Source organism: Tachysurus vachellii, chromosome 10 (assembly GCF_030014155.1).
Source record: "Tachysurus vachellii isolate PV-2020 chromosome 10, HZAU_Pvac_v1, whole genome shotgun sequence".
NCBI lineage: Eukaryota > Metazoa > Chordata > Actinopteri > Siluriformes > Bagridae > Tachysurus > Tachysurus vachellii.
Genome location: NC_083469.1, coordinates 5,314,919 through 5,336,327, shown reverse-complemented (window position 1 = coordinate 5,336,327; position 21,409 = coordinate 5,314,919). Strand labels below are relative to the sequence as shown.

The 21,409-nt window shown below is 39.3% G+C and overlaps 1 protein-coding gene across 1 annotated transcript in view; it reads right to left on the bottom strand.

Moving 5' to 3' along the window:
* peli1b (pellino E3 ubiquitin protein ligase 1b) overlaps positions 1-21,409 on the bottom strand; it is a 35,764-nt gene that overhangs the window by 3,883 nt on the left and 10,472 nt on the right. Inside the window, exons 2-6 of the mRNA XM_060878987.1 lie at positions 8,156-8,394; positions 4,357-4,486; positions 2,851-2,952; positions 2,100-2,297; positions 978-1,166 (exon numbers count right to left, since the gene is read on the bottom strand). Of these exons, the coding sequence (XP_060734970.1) occupies positions 978-1,166; positions 2,100-2,297; positions 2,851-2,952; positions 4,357-4,486; positions 8,156-8,238 (702 nt within the window). The 5' untranslated portion in view covers positions 8,239-8,394. The remainder of the gene's footprint in view (positions 1-977; positions 1,167-2,099; positions 2,298-2,850; positions 2,953-4,356; positions 4,487-8,155; positions 8,395-21,409) is intronic.

Here is a 21,409-nt window from a genome sequence, read left to right as displayed (position 1 = left end):
TGCTAAAAGAGGTGTGAGGTGAGAGCCAAAAACAAACTGTTAAACACTTCCACCTCTCAGGCCAACTTTCCACTAGGTGTAAGATGAAGACAAGAGACAGGCTCTTCTCTGGATGTCAATACCTCTATATTTCTCTCTATGTTCCCAAGTAGACGCAACTGTCAAAGCACAGTTGGACAACTTTTCTAGATTTTGGGTCATGAAAACATTTTCATAAACTTTTTCTTTTCTAAGTGCTTTAGTAAAGAAAGAATACGACTTATATGGGTATTCATCCAAAGGGTTTCAACATTGGTTTTGGAAAAGAGAAAGTATTGTGCCACTGTTTATGTAATTTGCCATGTAGTAAGCTTTATAAATCTTTAATTCAGTTTACTTAGAATATTCAGCAAACGGTAGAAAAATCAGCAACAATAAGAACGACGATGAAAAGTCCTTTAAATTTAGCGTTGGATGTAAAGCTCAAGAACATTTAAAATGCCACATATCTCAGAAGGAAGCTGCTGCCGTTGGAATAAACATTGGCGTTTGATAATATTTGGATTTCTAATCTTCATAAGCTTTATCAGAACAAACAGGAGTACGTCATGTGATTAACGCAGGACAGCTTTCCATTTATAATACAGGGTGTGCCAATGTGTGTGTATTGGAGTGTGTGTGTATGGTCGTGTACCTCTATTTGTGTGCGTATGTCTGAGTAAGTGTGCATCAAAAGACTTCTGCTGTTGTATAGATGAGTTTATGAAAGTTTATAACTTGTATTTATTTATGAAAGTGTATAACTTGTATTCACTTAGATATGTTTCTCCAAAATGTGTGTGTGTGTGTGTGAGAGAGAGAGAGAGAGAGAGAGAGAGAGAGAGAGAGAGAGAGAGCGTTAGATATGCTGCAGTTGACTGTAATTGACACACAGCATGTGGACAGCCTGATTTACATTAATTGCAGTGAACTGTGTAGGCACGTGTGTGTAATCTTACCATTTTGCCACGCTGCTGTGAGGATCGCGTTTCCCGGAGGGTAAAGACGTTGCCACACACTGAGATCTCCCTCCATACGCCGGGTTTGGAGTCCTCGGTGAAGCCATTACGTGGGTGCATCACCAATACGCCATTCGTCGTTAAGCCGTCCATCTGTCCGTCTGACGTTCTCCATTTCGCTGCCTTCTCCTGGAGGACGAGAGGTTTAGCTAAAAATCCAAAACTTAAAACTTTTCATAGTCATTATTCACACAGGCAGCAGAAAGCCCACATTGACAGACAGCAACATAGTATATACTGTACCACACTCCTTAGTTTTTTGTTTTTTTTTTAAATATCTTATCTTTCCCAAGTGACCGACTTCGAAGCACCCTATCATATGGTTACATAATCTCACTCTGCAGAAGCAACATGTCATCGGATCCCCTTTGGAAAAAGCTGGCCTCCTGCTGTGTTCAGGAACGGGACCTACTGTTATCTCCTCATGTTACATTAAGAGCCACAGCAGTAAGCAAGACTGGCCACAGCATGACATTTTTAAAATCAGAACAAAATCCTATATTGAGTTGGGCTACGTGATTAAAACCTAAAACGATGATCAGGTTCAATTATTTAGCTAAATGATGAAATCGCGGTTAAATACTTCAATCATTCAGCTAATTTGGAAGCAAAATGTACTTTTTAAATTTTTTTATTAATTTAAATTGACAGCCGGTCTTTATACTGCTCCGTGTCACAATAAGACTTTTGAACATTTAATGTAGAAATGAATGGTTCAGCTACAAACTCAGAGCTTAGCTAAGCCCTGCACTTTTAGTTATACGTGTAGCCAAATGCCTATAAGTGCTGTAGAGTCCTTGAATAAGCCCATTATCTTAAAGATGCCCCAAGTGCACACTTCCACCAGCACATTCCTCTGTTCGATCCGGGGCAAAATGAGAAAACTGTCACATCTGGTGAGTGAGGGCTAACACAGAGACCCTGGGCTCATTCCAACGCTGACTCTATTAGAAGGTACAATGCACTTTTAAAGGGCCCAAGAGACACTTCCCTTAAAACAACTTTGGGCGACTCAACATGTTTAATGACGACGCTTGCCTTTTCCTGTCAGTGTCTCCTTACCCCTAGGAAAATGTTTTTGGAGGAGTCGAAGCCGGCGGCGTAGATGCGGGCCATATAGGGTGGGGTTCGCTGGCATATGATGCGGCAGGCGAAGCGTGAGATGGTGCTTTGTACGGTCTGTGTGTCGGAGTTACTCTGACTGCCGGGGATGGTGTCCGTCACCACAAAATCTATCGGACTTTCTGTGGATCGCCCAATCTGAGGACACAGAGAACCATACAGATTTTGACACTGCAGATTGCGATTAACTTCTCTTTTTATATTTACTTACCAAAAAGGAATGTATCATTTTCTGATAATGGAAAGGAATAGCGTTTTACACCCTGCCCTTCCTATCTCGTACCAGCACAAAAATGACTCGCCTTGTCTGGCTTATTTTAAACCCAAAGCAAACAGTTCCACAGTCGCACATTGTTCTCCACCCAGTAACACAGTTGGAGTTAAAACAACGTCCTTGGTTAAGTTTATAAAAGAACCTTGTACTGAATTAAACCAGATGGAGGAGGCAAGGCGTGTTTAGGGATATTTCGCTGTTCCTGTGACCGTGTGCAAGTTTGACCCAAACCTCCACAGTTTAGAGGAACACAGCAGGCTTTTTATAAACATCTTGTTCTAGAAGCTTTGTTTCATCATAGCCTTTATTTCTGATATTTAATGCAATTCATGAACAATCATTGTTTGGTATGTAACAATAATTCTTTAATAGAGTGAGAGAGTGTGTGTGTCTGTGTGTGTGTGTGAGTGTGTGTACCTGGAACATGTCTGTATTGCTGTCGTGATTGTACTCTACCACCACGGTCTGAGCTCGGGAAAGAGTGTAGGAGATACTGTGCTGGTCCTTGTTACTGATGGCCTAAAATAAGAGAAAGAGAGAAGGGGGGATAAAATAGCAGAAAAATAACAGTGCCAGACAGGGTGAGAGGGAGAGAAATCGAGAAAATAAAAGACAAAGGACAGAATGTGTTTAAATATGAAGAGTGACATTGGGAGAAAAAGAGTGAACGTTAGTAAGATATTAGGAGGATGAGAGAAATGGTCCGTTACAGAGAAAGCGAGAGAGAAGTCAGAATGACACAGAGAGAGAGAGAGAGAGAGAGAGAGAGAGAGAGAGAGAGAGAGAGGGAGAGGGGGAGAGAGAGAGAGGGAGAGGGTGAGAGAGAGGGAGAGGGAGAGAGGGAGAGAGAGGGAGAGGGGGAGAGGGAGGGAGAGGGAGAGAGAGGGAGAGAGGGAGAGAGAGAGAGAGAGGGAGCGGGAGAGGGTGAGAGAGAGAGGGAGAGGGAGAGGGAGAGGGAGAGAGAGAGAGAGAGAGAGAGGGAGCGGGAGAGGGAGCGGGAGAGAGGGAGAGGGAGAGGGAGAGAGGGAGAGGGAGAGAGAGAGGGGAAGTTTAAGAAACAAACAAAAAAATCTATAGGAAATCAACAGCATGTGAACTCTATTGGCTCAGTTTCACAGATCTTGAAGTAAACACATATATAGTGTTTTTATTACTTTCTAAAAACAGAACACACATGAATGAAGTATGCAGCTGTCAGATGTAGCACCTACATCATTCTGTGCTTGCTCCAAATCATTAAACTGTGCTGCTGTTCATAAAGCCACACTCAAACGGTGCCATCTTTTCTATAACTCGAGCTTAAAGGAATTCATTTGTGCAAAGAATGTTCTACACAACTGTATGTGATTCTGTTTCGACTAACATTCCCTAATTGTATTTGCTTCACTTTTTCAAGTTCACTTTGTAAACTGTTGTGCTGGAGCAGATTTTCATTTCAACAGGACTAACACTTCATCTCACTGCACCACATTTACTGATGACTTACAGATGAAGCTCAAGACAAAACAATTTGCTTCTTTGAAAAGGTGTGCTAGGCATTCGAAGTTCGGATTTATTAGCTTACGAAGCAGGAATGCACCCATGTTGAGTGTTGAATGTGGTGCAGTTTCAGAGCAGAGGCAGAGAAGCCCAGGCATCGTTCACTAGCTCAAGCACATCCAGATGTGAGACAACAAAGGTGTGAGAGCCTACATCCTGTGCCAGGGTGCCAACGCATGTGTACCTTAGCTGCTGGAGACATGTGACGTGTGCACTAAGGCTTCAGGTACAAATCTAACAGAATACTATTAACAGGTTCTCTATGTTGGTATTGCAGATTTATTTCTTGTTAATTCTGCTCACGGCAACATAATATTAAATATATGGCTCTAATTTGTGTCTTTGTGGTACGGAAGCTACATAAACAGTGCTGTGTGTGCGTACCTTGGCTGCTTGTGGTGTGCAGGCTATGTGGACAGTGCTGGGTTTTACTCCGTTTGCTTTGGGACGCTTGAAAAGAGAAAAGCGGCTCTTCCGCCTTCCGCGGTCTCCATTTGGGAGAGAGCCATTGTACCTGAATAAGAAAAAACACACACAGAAACATAAAAAACTATAAATATAAAAGCATATAGTTTCTATAAACCATTAATAAAAGCACAGATATAATGACGTAGATCCAGAGCAAGGCAGAATACAATTTTGCCCGTAGCATCTTTCGTGAGGCTAAAATCAATACACGGGAAAATGAGACGATACAGACCTTGACCACTGAGTGTTGGATAAAAGTGTAATAAATCCCTGCTAAGGGTGAGAGATTTATTCTTCTGCTTTTAAAGATTTCCACAGACGTGTGCCAGAGCTGAGAATGTGCAGCACAGACCAACACGCCCTTTGCTCCTTTAATACCTGCTCTGTGTGTTGTGTGCACGTGTGGCCCACAAACATAAATGCTAGAGCAATCATGGCTATTGTCTGCTCAGAAAGCAATAACTTAACAAATACTAATGTTCTTGCAGAGCCGCTAGCGAGAGGTTTAGCCAAACAAGCACATCTGTGTGTGTGGTCCTGGAATAAAAACGGCTTCAGTGCACAGGGGATAAAGTACATCGCTTCTCATGAGTACAACTCTTTCGCTCCTGAGCTTCTTGATGGATGTTCACTGAAACAAAATCGATGCCTCCATTCAACGCACCGCTGAGCTAAATCAATGTGTCAGAGAAAAGACCCCAGAGTGTGTGAGCTCCTTATGGGTGAGGCTATAGCACACGCTATTCTACTTGCGTGTTTGACGGATACTGAGAACCATCATTAGGCATGCACCGTTTTTCAGGCATATATACACTGCAGCTCACAGCACACATGATGTTTGTGAGCTGTAAATCGCACTTATAAATAAAGCCGCTTGTGGTCTTCTGAAGGACAGCAGTTAGCTACACAATATTTCCTAATAATTTAAACACTCAAAACACTTGTCTCAGTTTTTTAATAATAGATTATACAAGGACAAATACTTGGGGGTGTGCGGTTATAGAAGAATAAGCAACAATACGGTGGGATGCAGCTCAACATAAATCGATGCTACTGTAAAAAGCTCAAAGTTCATTCTTTTCCTGTGTGGATTCAATTTTTCACAGTTTTGTTTTATTATATCTATATATAATAAATATATAATGTATATAATAATATAGAATGTCCCCAAAACAAGCGTGTCCTTATCGCTTATGTCATAGCAGCTATAAACCATCCTATAAAACAGCTCATCAGGTTACTGAGAAACCAGAAAGTACAAAGTCCACTTGTCCTGAAGACTTCCACGTCTCTGAAATGTTCCTGGCTGTTATAAAGAGCTGACATCCAAGACTCTTTCCATAAATATTTAATGAACCACTCCTTACAATAAGTGTCACCATATAAAAGATTATTCACCGTGTTGCATAATCTATTCATTATTGTATGAGTGTCCATCGTACACATCCCTACTACTGCAATACTGACACAGCTGCTGTTTTAAAAAATTCATCAACTCCTTCAGACCAATGAGAACTGAGAATTCAACATGATGTGCATGTCTGTGTGTATATAGAAGAGGCCATAAGTTGAAACCGACTAGCACGTAATCATGGAAAAAATGTGTCTTGGGCCTCCAGGGATGGAGTGAGTGATGGAGAGAAACAGGACAATAAAATATTGCAAGATTCCCGGACAAGCTTGGTGAGTCATGGTTACTATGCATACAACTGCTCATCATGTTCAGTAAAAAGAAAGAAAAAAAAGAAGAAAGAAAAATGTTCAATATTGCCTGAAGTGTGGAACAAGGGAAGCACAAAGAGAGCAGTGGAACATTGGAAGAGGAAGACGGGTTGGTGGAAGAACAGAACAGTAATCAGGAAAGATGTTTTTCTTCACTGTTAGAACAAAGAAACTGTATGGCACTACATATGGTCTACATATGGTTACACCAAAAGACTCGGACCATGTACTAGAACACAGATACCCCTCAACTACCACAATCCCCATGTCTTGGAGTTTAGAGGCTCATAAATTACCCTCATCCCCATGTACTAGTGTAACGTGCAAAATCACCAAGATTCAAAAATAGATATTTGAGATATTTATATATATATTTATAGTCAACTTGCAAAGATAATAGGCTTACAAGCTGTATAATTAGTTTAGGTTCCACATCTGGGCAAGTCCCAACTGCATTCAAGACAACAAGGGTTATTCCCATCCTGAAATAACCACACTTCTTGTCAGATATGAGCAAAATACCGACCAGTATAACTTCTCTCTTTTTTTTTATATTCAATTCTTGAATATACTGTTTGCGACCAACCATCTCTGAGTCCTACCCAGAATGAACTACAAGATCCAAACCAATCTGGCTTCAAAGTAGGAAACTCCACAGAAAATGCCATCAGCCCTAATCCTCCTTGACCTTTTAGAAGCAATTCACACAGCCGATCAAAAAAACTCACCTGTCCACCTGCATTATTCTTGAAATCCTTGAAGTTCTTCCACTATACCTGCTCTTTGAGGGAGGTCATATACTCACGTGGCTTTTCATACCACTGCTCAGCTCATCCCATGACACTCATGCTTCTGCACAGATCTCAGCATGCCTGGCAGACATCTCATCATGGAGGGCAGGTCATCAGCTGAAACTAAAACCCAGTGAAGCCTAAGATGCTGTACATCCCTGGAAACACATCCCCATGTTGTGATCAGATCTCTCTGTGTCACTGCACGCAAGCTTAGGGTAGTCCTTGACAACCAGCTGTCCTTCGTTAAACTCCCGGGTTCTCCTTTACAGAATCAGAGGATCTGCCTCTGAGCTCTATTTGACTTCTACAAATGATGCAGAATGCAGCTACATGACTTTACTTCCTCATGTTCTCCCACACCACCCCATTCCTTCCACTGGCTTCCTGTAACTGGCTGCATCAGATATAAAAGAACAACACTTGTCTACAAAGCCAACGATGGACCAGTGCCCACTGACCACACAATGCTGCCTCTGAACCTCTAGCACCATTTAACAGGTCCAACCATCTCAATGGTACAAGGAAGACATTCGCTGCGGAATGAACGGAATGAACTACCCTAAGCTCTCTGGCGGACTGTCCTCAAGGAAGACTAAAGACCTACCTCTTCACCAAGCACTTTAATTAGCTATCATTTAAATATATAGTCTTGTGTTTATACTCTCCTCATCAACATGGTTTTAGACTGACGCTACTCGTAGCCCCTGACCTAGCGAAATAGCAATAGGCTATGTTTGTTCTGAGATCACAAAGTACTTCTGTAGGCTGCCCTGGATAAGGGCATCTGCTACATGCTGTAAATGTAGGTCACCAAGCAAAGCTCTTTTATACACGATACACAACGAGCGTTGACATTGTACCAAATCAAAGTTTCCCACACATATAAAACAAACACGTGTGAGATGCACAAATGTTCAATAATCAGAATGACTTTTTCAATGCATTTTTAAAACATTATAAATTTATTAACATCAACACACTCAGTGATAAGTTGTAACTTACAATGTGACCGGTATATAAACTTTCACAACCAATGCTGTCACCAGCGATAGCGATTAAACCTTCACGGAATCCCTAATCAGCCTCATCAGCAACACGGTTATGCAAAGTTTATCTTACTTATCATTTTTCCACATGTGCAATTTGAAATTTCTTATGAAGGCTTTTTAGTGGGGCACCAAAATAAAATGCAAGCTTACCCGAGTACGATGAGTTCTCCGTATTTAATTGGCACTTTGGTGGAGGAGGAGGTGGAGATGTTCTCCTGCTCGGGAGAAAACATGGGCACGGTGTGTATATGTGCGTGTGAGTGTGTCTAGGTGTGTGAGTGAGGATTCTGGCTCTCCAGCTATGACCACTACACAGTCACACGGTCAGCCTTAGCTTCGACCTCAGCTTCATCGCCAGCTGCATCTTCATCATCAACGCTGCATGAATCCTGAGGGGAAGAAAATTAGGGATATTAAACCAAAATATCAAGACAAAAGTGATACTTTGACTCTGCATCCATGTATAATGAGCAGTGCCAAAGCCTATTTCACCACAAGCATTAATAATAAAATCATTAAAAAAATATATATTTATTAATGCTAAAGCTCATGGAATTACTTTGTCAGTAATATAAGTCACATAGAGAAAGATAAACAAGATCCTAGTTCTGGTGAATTTCATGAACTGAAAAGGAAATAGCAATAAATGTAATATCTGTCATCTCTAGGTCAAGTACATTACGCAATAATATAAATAGAGTCATGTAAAATCCTCTGAACTCAGTTGTAAATGCCTCATAGGCTTTCCAAATAAACTACACTCACATAAATACTACAAAATGAGATTTAAAAAGACAAAACAGCATCTGGCAAGAGAACAGACACATGCACAAACAAGTCAACGATGGCGTCTTGGAAATTTCTAATATTGTCAAGCTCTAATCTTTCTTCTGTTTCAGATAACATGACCTCGCTGTCCACAGACGATGGTCAGAAACACTGAGCAATTTGTGCAGTTATTGGTGAAGGCAATTTACTGGTATCAACTAACTGCCATGAATAAAGGAAAAAGGTTTTACTTCATTAACAATCCTTGAACCTTAATTAATGGTTGCGACCTTTCTCTCATTCTCAAGTAAAACATTTTCGTTGTTCATGGTTCATTGTTCCACTAAAGACGTCTGAACTTTAAACGACTGGGATTATCTGAATAATAAAACTAGCATTTTGTCATAAATTTGGGGGGGGTATTTAATTTGCTGTCTCTTCTTGTCCCTTCAGATCTTCTGACTGATCACCTGTGTTCTGCAATGAAACGTTTCCACACGTGGCACGACTGTTCGCTGAATGGATTGATGAGGATAAAAATCATTTTAAATCAAATGCTATGACCCTGGCAGTCACCAAATATCAAACCGTAGGAAGGCGTCTGACAGATTTTGCAGCGATGTGCTAGACGGTCTCCATTACAATCAACAACATACCAGCTGAGGAAAACTCTTTTGGAAAAATGGTGTTCATCCATCCTTCTAGTAATGTTCCAGAGAATCAGCACCTAACCACAACCACTCAGAAGCTCTTCTAGTCACGACTGTAATGCGGTCTGAATAGAGTATTATATTAATCTCGGTTATATTTTCTCGTTAAAAGCAAATTGTGTAGAACAATACGACTCTACCACGCAAATCTGTGCCACTGTGTTCAGTATATCACACCTGAACACACACATCCAGGGCAAGAAACATGATAATTGTGGAAGTTTCACCCAATTTCGTAAATATTAAAGGAAATAGAGTGAATGTTACTGGTTACGGGAAAAAAAGACTCAAAAAGTCAATATTTTGTCTCATCCTTCCTCTTCTGGTGATAGCGCTGTTTCCAGGAAAATCAATAAAGACAGATATGTGATATTCTCAACCACGTGCCCAAAAGCAAAAGGGACGCTCTGTATCCTTTAACATACAGTCAGCTGCAATGCTGTTCATCGTTTAGAAAGAATTCAAGCATCAAGCGGTGGGTTTGTCTATATGGTTTGTGAATCAGCTTCTCTTGTCTTATTCTGTTATATTTTCATTGCTATGTAATGAACATTATTATTTTTTTTTTGCATATGCCTGCACTTCAGTAATACAGAATAAATATCCTGTAAAAAACGTCAATCAGAAGCCTCTGTACGACAGAAGGAATGGGCACGCTGGTAGACCAGTTACACCTCCGTCCGTGTGTTGTATTCTTTGTTATCTGCTCATCAGCTACAGCCAATCAATCATATGCAGCATTAACGTTAAGAGGCGAGACAGGAAGTCTGGCCTGGGCCTCTGGAGGAAAAGCCGTAATTCAAGCTAAAGAACTCTCACACGTGCTGCACAGGAGTCTGTGTGACACAGGAAGTGATGTCACCATGGACAAGCAGACCCTTTCCGCAAGACACAAGGCACCATGTGAGTAAGAAAATACTCATTCACACACACACACACACACACACACACACACACACACACACACAGCTAACTAGAGCATTTGGTCTGCAATTTAGTGAAAAATCACTGACAGACAAAGAGAAAATGATAATGTCATGTCTAATCAGGGACATGAGCTAATTAGGTAAAGGGTTTTGATATTAGTTTGCTAATGCTAATGTGTATAATGCTGGCACACTGACATGCAAATAGAAAGTTAGCTGAATAATATAATGAGTCAGTCATGAAGCAAAACTCGAGCGATTACATACAAAGCTGCAAGCGGTTGTTAGATAATGTTCTAGTCAGTTTCTAACCACAGTGCAAGCAATTCTCAAATCTGACTGCTCATACGGTGTGAAATATTATTGTTGCGTAACTGCGTGGCTCAGACACGAGTTCCAGTTGTAAATTAAAGGACAGGTTTATATAAAATGCACTCTAGTATGTTATTTTACTATTTTTCAGTAACGGCTCGTTCATGTACGTACATTAGGTGATGTGAGCTGCTTAACTTCACCTAGTAGGAACTTATTCAACAAAGTGAAACCTATAACTGTTTATGTGGTGAAGTCTTCAGTTAAGAGACGTTTATTTAACTTTTATGGAAGGTGTTTTGAATGTCTGTGCTGTGGAACGATCACGGTGTGAAGCAAAATCATTTTCTGTTTTGTCTGTAAAACACCAAAGAGATACTGTGAGGATGTTCCACAACAGTAATCCGTTAAAGTGTGTAATGTGTTGTTCGTTTATAAGTGAAACACTGTATTAGGTGGCAAATCCTGGTGCTATAAGTGAAATAACAAAATCCAGACTGTGCTGTTATACAAAAACAATCCACCGCTTTACATCGTAAATCCGTTGTGGATAAGTTTCATATAGTCTGTTGAATGTTATTCCTTCTATATTTCTTACAGCAAAACAAAGAGCATTTTTTCATGGGCACACTATGTCTCACTATTAAATAATCTTTTGTGAACCTTTATCTGAATCGTGATGTTTGAATTGATATTTGGTGATCTCGTTTCAGAGTTGTTCCTGTACCGCAACCGACAGGAATAACAGTGAGTCTGCGTGTTTTTCAGCAGCCACGCATGTGTTTATAGAGGGGAAAAAAAAACTGAAGAAAGACAGTCTCTGTTTGCTGTTGCTGGAAGGAAAGACAGAGAACTAAAGGAAGAGTAGGATTAAAAGAACAAAGAGGACAAAGAGAAGGAGGAAAGAGTAAGAACAGAAAAAGAAACAAATGTACTTTATTACACTAACTAGATACAGTAAGTGTGTCATGGTCACGTTGCAAGTTAGAGAAACACTCGTGTCTGAGTGAAGCCTGTCTCTGACCTGCAGCTGGTAAATACTGATGGAGCTATCAGACTTAACTGACACACACACACACACACACACACACACACACAGTCACACATCTGTCTAGATGAACGGACCCATCGATACTCTTCGCTAATGTTGTCCGTACACTATTACACAGCAAAATCACGTAACTACAAACGTTTTTTTTTTTTATTTTGTTTTTATTGAAGACACACAACAGACAACTTGAAATAATGGAACAAATGTCTGAGACAATCTGAAGGGCATGAAATCTTCACACATTGTTGTATGTCTTCAAAGATATTCCTTAAACAGAGATGAAAAAAGCCACATGTGTAGGTGAGAGCATTTTAAGTATATGTGAGCGAGAAAACGGCAATTGAGGTCAACACGCCTGTAGCGCAGACATCGATTTAGCAGGTTAAAGAAAGAAAGAAAGCTGAAAACTGCAACTGCTAAAAGTGCTGCATTATTTTCCAGATTAAGCAACAGTGAGAAACCACAAATAGCCAAAGTTATATATATATTATGACTAGTGATGGCACTGGACCCATGTGCTGTACTGGTATCACCAAAAAAAACACAGGAAACAGATCTTAACCTGAAATAAATACAGAACTTATTGTACCATTATGTAAAACAAAGTGACAAAGTAGGTCGTGTTGCAATATACTTGACCACAAGCAGTATATTACTACGATCTGTATATCAATATCAAAAGTCCTGTATAAACTTAAGCTACAGGTTCAAAAAGCTTAAAAAGTCAGTACAAGTTGCTGAATATCCTCATGGAGGAAAGCTTTTAATTTAGAATACGATACAGAAAAGTTTTATTAGAATAATAAAGAAGTGATCAGAATTTTAAACATTTTAAATAATATACATTTAGTTACAAATCTTTTAAAACTCAGCATTCATGCATTTATACAATTTTCATGAAGGAAACTTGTTTTTGATTAATTGTAAATATCTTCAAGAACAAAATTTAAAATTAGAAACTAAGAACGACAGAAAAAACAGTAGTAATCTGTGATTAGTGGTTTGGTGAAAATGGTAATCAGTGATTGGTTGAAAGTGCAAAACGATCAGATGGTATACAATAATTTGTTTATTAACCTTGGGTTCATTTTGTATGTTTATTACTGGAACTGCTTGTTATCACTTTTGTATTAACGATTTAAACGTGACACACTTTAAAGAAGCGAGGAGCTATAACTGTTTAATCGTGAAGGATAGGCAACACGCAGCCATACACACACAAAATACTAAAGCAAATATGTTTTCTGTATTTAATAAGTCATTTGTTTAATGCAATACTATTTCTTCCACAACATATCTCTGGTAGAATTCATAAATGTTATTAATGATAATAATAATGATTAATTATTAGAATAATTATTATTATTCATAATATTATTAAATAAATTATTTAAATGATTTAAAATACTGTACAGTAATACAGTTACCGTGCTATTCCCCATTAATTTGAAGTAGTTTGAAACTGAAAATGCCAAAGTTCATGAATGAAATCCCTTCTGTTAACTGGATAGAGACAGAGCAGCTGCCATTTTCCATCAAATTAGGGAGAGGAATTGAGTTTGAAATGAAACAAAAGGACTATATTCCTAATAAGAGCTCTGTGCAAGATCAGCTCTGGTTGTTCTGAATTGTTAACAACCATGTAAATGATTACAATAATGAAGGAGTAAGGGAATGAGGTTATAATTCTCAAAGCTTACTGGTAACCAAATGCACACTTTCATAAACAGAAACCCAGAGAACAAATTGTACATTGTTTTGGTCCAAAGAGATCAAAAAGCAAGAGTTTCTTGAACTGAGAAAGGAGGTCAGCAGTAGGTTTGTGTTGTTTAGGAAATTGGGGGGGAGACATGGGCCTCCACCCAGCAGTTAGAACCACACACACACACACACACACAAAACACACACACAAAACACACACACACACACACACACACAAAACACACACACAAAACACACACACACACACACACAAAACACACACACACACACACACACAAAACACACACACACACAAAACGCACACACACACACAAAACACACACACACACACAAAACACACACACACACACACTTCTGTATCTGAGCAGGGCGGTGTAGTTGTTCCCCAGCTGTTTCTGTCCTGATCACATGCACATGCTGTTCGCTCAAATCTGGCAGGAGCAGCAGTTTTTAAAAACAAGCCTTCATATCTCCTCTTCCCAAAACACAAAACCGTGTATTATCTCCATCCTATCCATCTCGTTCTTTCTACCCTCGCTCCCCTAACCATACCCACCTTTTCCCCCAGCAGGTACATCAGTTAGCAGCCACTCGCGCTGAGCCAGTATCTCTGGCACAATGTTCATGACTAAAAAAACAATGGGATGGAAGCTTGTGTTGAAGTGGCTTGCTATGAAAGCAGTGAATTTTAAACACAAGGCTAAAGGCGTTGTTTACTGACCACAGCCAAGCACAACACAATCCTGGCTACAGCACCCACAACAGCTCTCTTCTGGTATAAACAAACTGCAGCTACTTGCAGTTCAGAGAGACGTTAAGAAAAGAAAATAATCAGGTTTACAGAGAACGTCCACCCTGAATGATTTGTATAATCATATTTATCAAAAATCCAATGTGGTCATCAATTGTGCAAAATATTCATTTTATTACTGCCATTTTTGTTTTATACTTCTTTTCACTTTACCTAACAGTTTCCTTCCTTACCCACAATGCCATTCCCTGACCCACCAAGAGTGGAACCAATAGGACTCTTGCGACATCAACTAAAATCTGTAAGGTGAAACACAGGAAGGTCTCCTCAACAAGTGAGTTCAACAAGTGAGATCAAATCAGCTTGGCAGCAAACACAGTAAACATTATTATTTTATTTTATTTTTTTGCAGCTTGAACAAATGAAAGATAAAAAGTTGCGTAATTCTGAGCTCTGATTTCCAGCTTCCAAGATAAGTCAAATGCAACATGAGCCTTCATTTCATTTCGAAATAAATGTGATGCAAGCAGCACTTTAGTTCTGTAAACTGTCCAACTCTCACACATTTCTGTAAACCCTTTGCTCAAACTGATCAGTCATCTCATAGATTGCCAACTAGTAAATCAAGGTTTCTGCCTATGTAACTGCTTTGTGTTACATAGACGCACTGCATACGGTGCAAACAACATAAACAGCAGTGTTATTTCTGCTGGATTTCTACTTACCAAACTAAAACATCCAGCAATGAGATCAGAATGTACACAATGTAGACCATTAATTATATCAGAGTACCAGACTGGATATCAATGTTCCAATGGATCCGAACGTTTACAGAAGCCATCCTCAGTACAAGCTCAGATTTTAGAAGGTGTTTGGGGGATTTTAGTAGAATTTTTTCTCTGCAAATGTAAAATCAAGACAATGCCAAGATCTAAAGTGAAAGTTGACCACTCCTGTCCCACATACACACAACCAATGAAAACAGGGCTCACAGTAGCTTAAAGACAGACTGAATAAAATGACAGAAGCTGGTCCGTGGACACGTCAGGATGCTTTCCAAACAGAGGCCTCATTCAGAGTCCATACTTGTTTACACCTACTAGACTAACCTACATAAATAATTTGAGACTACTGCTAGCAATCGAGACCCTCCCAGACAAGAGAGATGAGGCTTTGTAAACCCCAAGATATCCCACACAAGTGTGGCTCTGTCTCACTTCTGGCTGCCCTACAGAGCACAACAAGTCATAGCTTTATGTATGCCTCTCGAATCACATATAGTTAAGTCACACACGCGCACACACACACACACACACAAAGAAGCTTTAGTGATTTATTTAGCTATGAACAAGTGGCAAAATCTGTGATAGTGAATTCAAAGAGTTGCCTTTCACACTGATGTCTGAAATATATTGTCCAAATGCTGTAAAATCTTAAACATAAACTTCAGCATGAGGGGTTTATTGCTCACAACATAAAAAATAAGGAAATACAACAGGCCCCATGCAACCCCTAGCACTTACCAAGTTACTCACTGCGGTATCAGTTTCGTTATTGGTCGAGGAACGAAAATATGAACAACTTCGTATCGGTGCATCTTCGTTAAATATACTGCACGTGCAACGTCAGCGCCTACATGACCAGTTGAAAAACTAATTTAGAAAGACAACAATGGTTTTAAATACAGTGAAAAGGGAAGTGGAGTCTGAAACTTTAACTCTATAACCATCATGCTTATCACAGAAACAGGAACAAAATCTTACTTTAGACCTCAAATAGACCCCACACAAACCCCTCACTCTATGTGAGGAGTGTAGTGAACAATGGATACAGATAACATCAAAATGGCATTAAGAGGCAAAAGGGCATTAAGAAGAAGCATGAAGGCCACCTTTATTCTGAGGAAATCAGATATGGAGGTACAAGGGGAAGTGAATATTGCACTTCAGATACTACTTTTTCTTTAGAAATCTTTTTAATGACAAATGCCACGTGAGAGGTTTCCCATCAAGGCACACAATACTGCCGGCTAAAAACATACAGCAAACATGGGAGTCAGAGGCACATAGATGTAGGAGTTACACCAAGGCCCAGTTTTCACCTGAAATTATCATCTGTAATGTGAGACAGGATTGTCTCGGAGACACATGGATTGTTCCACTTGAACCACCTAGAGGTAGTCTGGAACAAATATGACCACATGCCACATGTGTAGTGATTGTGAAAGCATCCCAAATAATACGTCTTTCAGCCATCGGCTTAAACAGAAGAAGAATTGGACAGCGCTTAGACTCTTCTACTGTAAGGAGAAGCTGTTCTCAGAAGCATGTTATAAAAGAATAAAATAGCCTGGAGCTGTGTGATGATGTGCAAAACAGGTTTGAATGCAATACAAAAGCTATAGTAGTGAAGTAAATCTAAATAATATTAAATATGTAGGGGTTATAATAACTACACATGCATAACAAGCTGGGGGAGAGGTTAAAATATTAAACTATAAAGCATTAAATATATCAGAAATGCAGAAGTCACATAATTGGATGACTGGGTAACCCATAGTTGTGGGTAATGCAGGTAGACAGGTGAGTTGTTGTTTTTTTTTAACCCACAACTATGGGTTACCCAGTCATCCAATTATGTGACTTCTGGATTTCTGATATATTTTTAATATATTTATAATATATTTATTAATATTTTAACCTCTCCCCCAGCTTGTTATGCATGTGTAGTTATTATAACCCCTACATAATTAATATTATTTAGATTTACTTCACTACTATAGCTTTTGTATTGCATTCAAACCTGTTTTGCACATCATCACACCCAAATGACAAACACTTAAGATAGACAGATAAGTCTATGGAGCTTAACACGAGGAAATACAGGACCAATTATCTGCAGCATAGTGAGGTGAGAGGCACACACACACACACACACACACACATGCCCCTTTTCCACCGAGGCAGTTCGAGTGCTGGTTCGGAGCCAGAGCCTAATTTAGAACCAGTTCTTTCTGTTTCGACCGCCAAAGCACCGGCTCTGAACCAGGAAAAGTGGTTCTTAAGTAGCACCAAAACGTTGCTGGTCTAGACTTAAGAACCGCTTGTGTCAGGGGCTGTGGGCAGGGCTACTGTTAGCGCATTTGTTAATGTACCTTAAGTATACTAATGTTTAATACTTTTTTACTTTAAGCACACATGATAGTAAGTAGCTACATGCTAAGGCTAACTTTTTTCTGTGTTAATGAAAAATAACGTTATGTACTTTCTCGGTTACAACCTCCGTTTTTACAGATTACATGGAGCTGCACGTACACGTTGGATTCGCTCCGTTTGGGTGTTAAAAAGCCATGAGCATTAACAGTAAAGCAACATTCGCCATTGTTGATGTGTTTGTGTTTGCCGCTGCTGCGCTAAAGTTGCTGGGACACGTGACACGTATACAGTGACGTCAGACTCGGCTCTATGATGGCTCTTTAGCCGATGGAAAGACAAACCGGTTCCTAGAAGGTTCGCCAGTGGAACCAACTTTGAACCAGCACTGGTTCAAAGTTCTTTTTGGTGGAAAAGGGGCAACAGAGAGAGAGAGAGATATGATTCCAAGAAGCAAGAACTTGACAACATTTCTGTCAATATCTTATCTAACTAGTCTTCTAACACGTTACAATCCTTTGTGCTCTCTGAGATCACAAAACTCAAGACTTCTGGTAGTTCCCAGAATATCGAAATCTACTAAAGGCGGTAGAACGTTTTCATATTTAGCTCCCAAAGCGACCACAGTCACCTGAGTCACCTCAGATTTGCTCATTGGGGATAAAAACAAAACACACTTAAATATCTAATATTAATCTTGAATTTTTTGTATTATTTTAAGCTTTATATTATTCTTTATGATAACCTTTTGTTCTATGTTTATGTTCTGTAAAGCTGCTTTGAAACGATGTCCGTTGTAAAAAGCGCTATTCAAATAAATTTTAAATAAATTGAACTGAATTATCATTATTATCATCAGCCATTGTGAGTTCAAATCCCAAGCACACCAGAGATCCAAGCTACACCCGGTCTAATATTGATAAGTCAATCCTATAGATTAATGTCTGGATCTGATAAGAGCATAATTTCAAGAGTTTTGCAGCTAAAGGCGACAAAAGACAAAGACTGATTCCAGACAAGCCAAGTGCAGTTTATCAAACACTCACATTTGTGTACACTTTTATCTTGAAAGCTAATCATCACAGAATCTCAAAAGAACATGATCGGACAGTCCGAGCTGAGCTGGATAATTACCTGGCAGTGTACATTTTCACAAAAAACAGTTTTATACAACAATGTTAGAATTAATGTTCTTGCATTTTCAAGTTGAATTGCTCCAGGTAGTGAATAAAAAGTGCAGTTAAAGATTTACAACTTTAAGACAGTTTGTACCGTAGCCCCGCATTTCTCCATGACGAACCTATCTAACAATGGGGAAATCACACTTGATTATTGAACACCTCTGTACATGCACACATGCAGTCTTTAGGGAAGATTTATAAAATAATAATAATAATAATAGATAATTTGGTGAAATAAATATAGTCTCTTAAAGCTGAGGTGTTTTATAGTGCACTAGAAGCAGAAAAACCCAATTGTGTCCCCTAGTTACTGAAATTCAGCCACAGCAACATAGGTTTTCTTACACTGCCAAATGTTTGTATTAGGGATTTAATACTACAAATTGTATTGCGTCGTCAATCGGAGGCTCCTGATGTAATACATTATCATTATTTAATAATACATCGGACAAAAAACTCATTATGCAGAAAAAAACTCATTATGTCAAAAAATTCCATCTTATATTACAAGCGTATTAAATGTTTAAACTTGGGGGGGGGGGGGGGGATACAGGACTTTTTACACATACTGTTTATCATGAAGGATCCTCTGTTTAGCAGCAAGCAGGAGCTAAAAGATTCCCCCAAATATTTAAGTGTACGGTGATGTGACATTAACATTAAACAACACAGCAAACCCAATCACACTTGGAATCTGACAGATAAGCTCCTTCGAAAAAACGTGAAAACACAATCTAACCAATGCTTGTAAACAAACAGCCAAAGAAACGACATAATAACAGAATAAAAACTGAGTTTGTTTTAGCTAGAAGACTGGGTTGTATCCATGACCTCTGACCACCTCACAGCACACACTCACCTAATCATGTGGGCATGTTCATGTTAGTTCCTTATCCAGTTGCCAGCTAGCAATTTACTGTAGATGGCTTCAAACAGTATTTTGAGAAAGTCACACAACAGGAACAAACACACACACACGTGCATGCACACACGTACCTCACTGAATCACAAGGAAGTCGCTTTAGTTCCAGTTAATGTTTAGCTTAATTGCACTGCCTGGATGCATCCTTGCCATTTTGGCAGGACATTCTACAGAAAAACATAAAACTAATGCTAATGCTCTGGAAAACTACGTTTTAATCCAGTTATAGCACACTTTTTCACAGGCACAATTTTTCTCTAAAAAGGTTAGTGTTGGGATTAGAAGACTCTGTAACCATTAGGAGATACTAAAATTCCTCAGGCCCCAAGTAGGGAACCAGCTCTGTAGACATTTAATCTCCAGCATATAAGTCTGTGCTCTGTACAACCGTTTCTGGCGCGATGCACGACTCGTGAGTCACTTGCTAGCGACGTACTTCCGTTTGGGAGGAGTTTAGCGCTGACGTATGTGGCTTGAACAACCACATTCATTTACACCTGTCCAGTTTCATCTGAAATGTGTCCCAGACCACCTCCTGAAGTGGTTTGTACGATCGGATTTATATCCATCTCGAAAACGTTTCGGAGGGCATTTAGACCTGGTCTTTTTACCATCAGATAGCTATCTGATCACAGAAAATGCATGAAGTGACCAGGTGTAAAAAGCCCCTAAATCTTTACCGAAACTCAGGAATCACATATGTTACAGATTGTGTAGCTAAATTTACTGTTAAGTTCTTGGCAAACACATTGCTCAGCCATTTCTGTGTTGCTGACATGTTCATGAGGGAAGTTTTGCAACATTGCTGTGTAAATCTGAAATTTTCCATTATTTATAATTAGCACAAAATATGCATCATGGTTTAGTTAAGATGCTTGTACCATTACATATGCTTTGTAATGGAGACGGCGACATTTCCTTGAAATACAGCTTTAATATAACTTATGCCATGAGCTCCATTAAAGCGTTTGTCTTCCTGTTTACAACCACCACCACCTCCTGTTTTGATGGACATTTGGTTTAGAAAACAAAAAAATCGTCAAAGCTTTTGAAAATTTGTTTCGAATTGCTTCGAGTGAGTGAACACTTTAGAGATAAAAAAAACCAAAACAAAACAGTAGAACATTGATGCTTATGTATTCAAGGAGACATTTTATTACCCCTCAGAGCCCACTTTTAGCTCATTATTGATGTCTGTCTCCATCTGTCTGTCCTTATGTCCATCTTACCTCCTTTCCGCTACCCGTCTTTATTTCTGTTTTTAAAGCCTCAGGGGTTCAAAAAATTTGACCACATTTTATTTATCCATTCTGTGGGTCTCATCTGGGTCTTAGTCACTAAAAAAAATATCTAAAGTAGAGGACACCACATCGGGCCTTCAGTTTAGGTTCTTTCTCCTTTTTAAAGAAATCTGCGATCATCTGTTTCTGTGTGTGTATGTGTGTGTACAGTGACACACACCCACACACACACACCCACACCACAAATCGAGTGTGTTCTGAATATTTCTGGATAATCAGGTTCTGATCAGGTTTAAAGCCTGTGTGCAACTGATGTTTTTAGCAAAGACACTCTCCAGGAAACAATTAAATGTTCATGTTCGGGTAACATCTCACTATAAAAGTGTCAGTAGGAAGGGAGCTGAGAAACAAAAAAAGTGTGCTGATCGTGCAGATCATATGAGCCTTTTACTGATCTTATCTTTCAGTAAACACACACACACACACATACACCCCAACTCTTCACAAAGCAGTAACATGAACAAGACATAACAAATGATGAGTACAAATACACATACTGTACAACCACACACACGTACACGTATACATACATACAGGCACTCACAAAAGCATGTGCACACACTCTCTCACATGTGAAAGAAAAAAAATGAATAATGCAGTAACACACA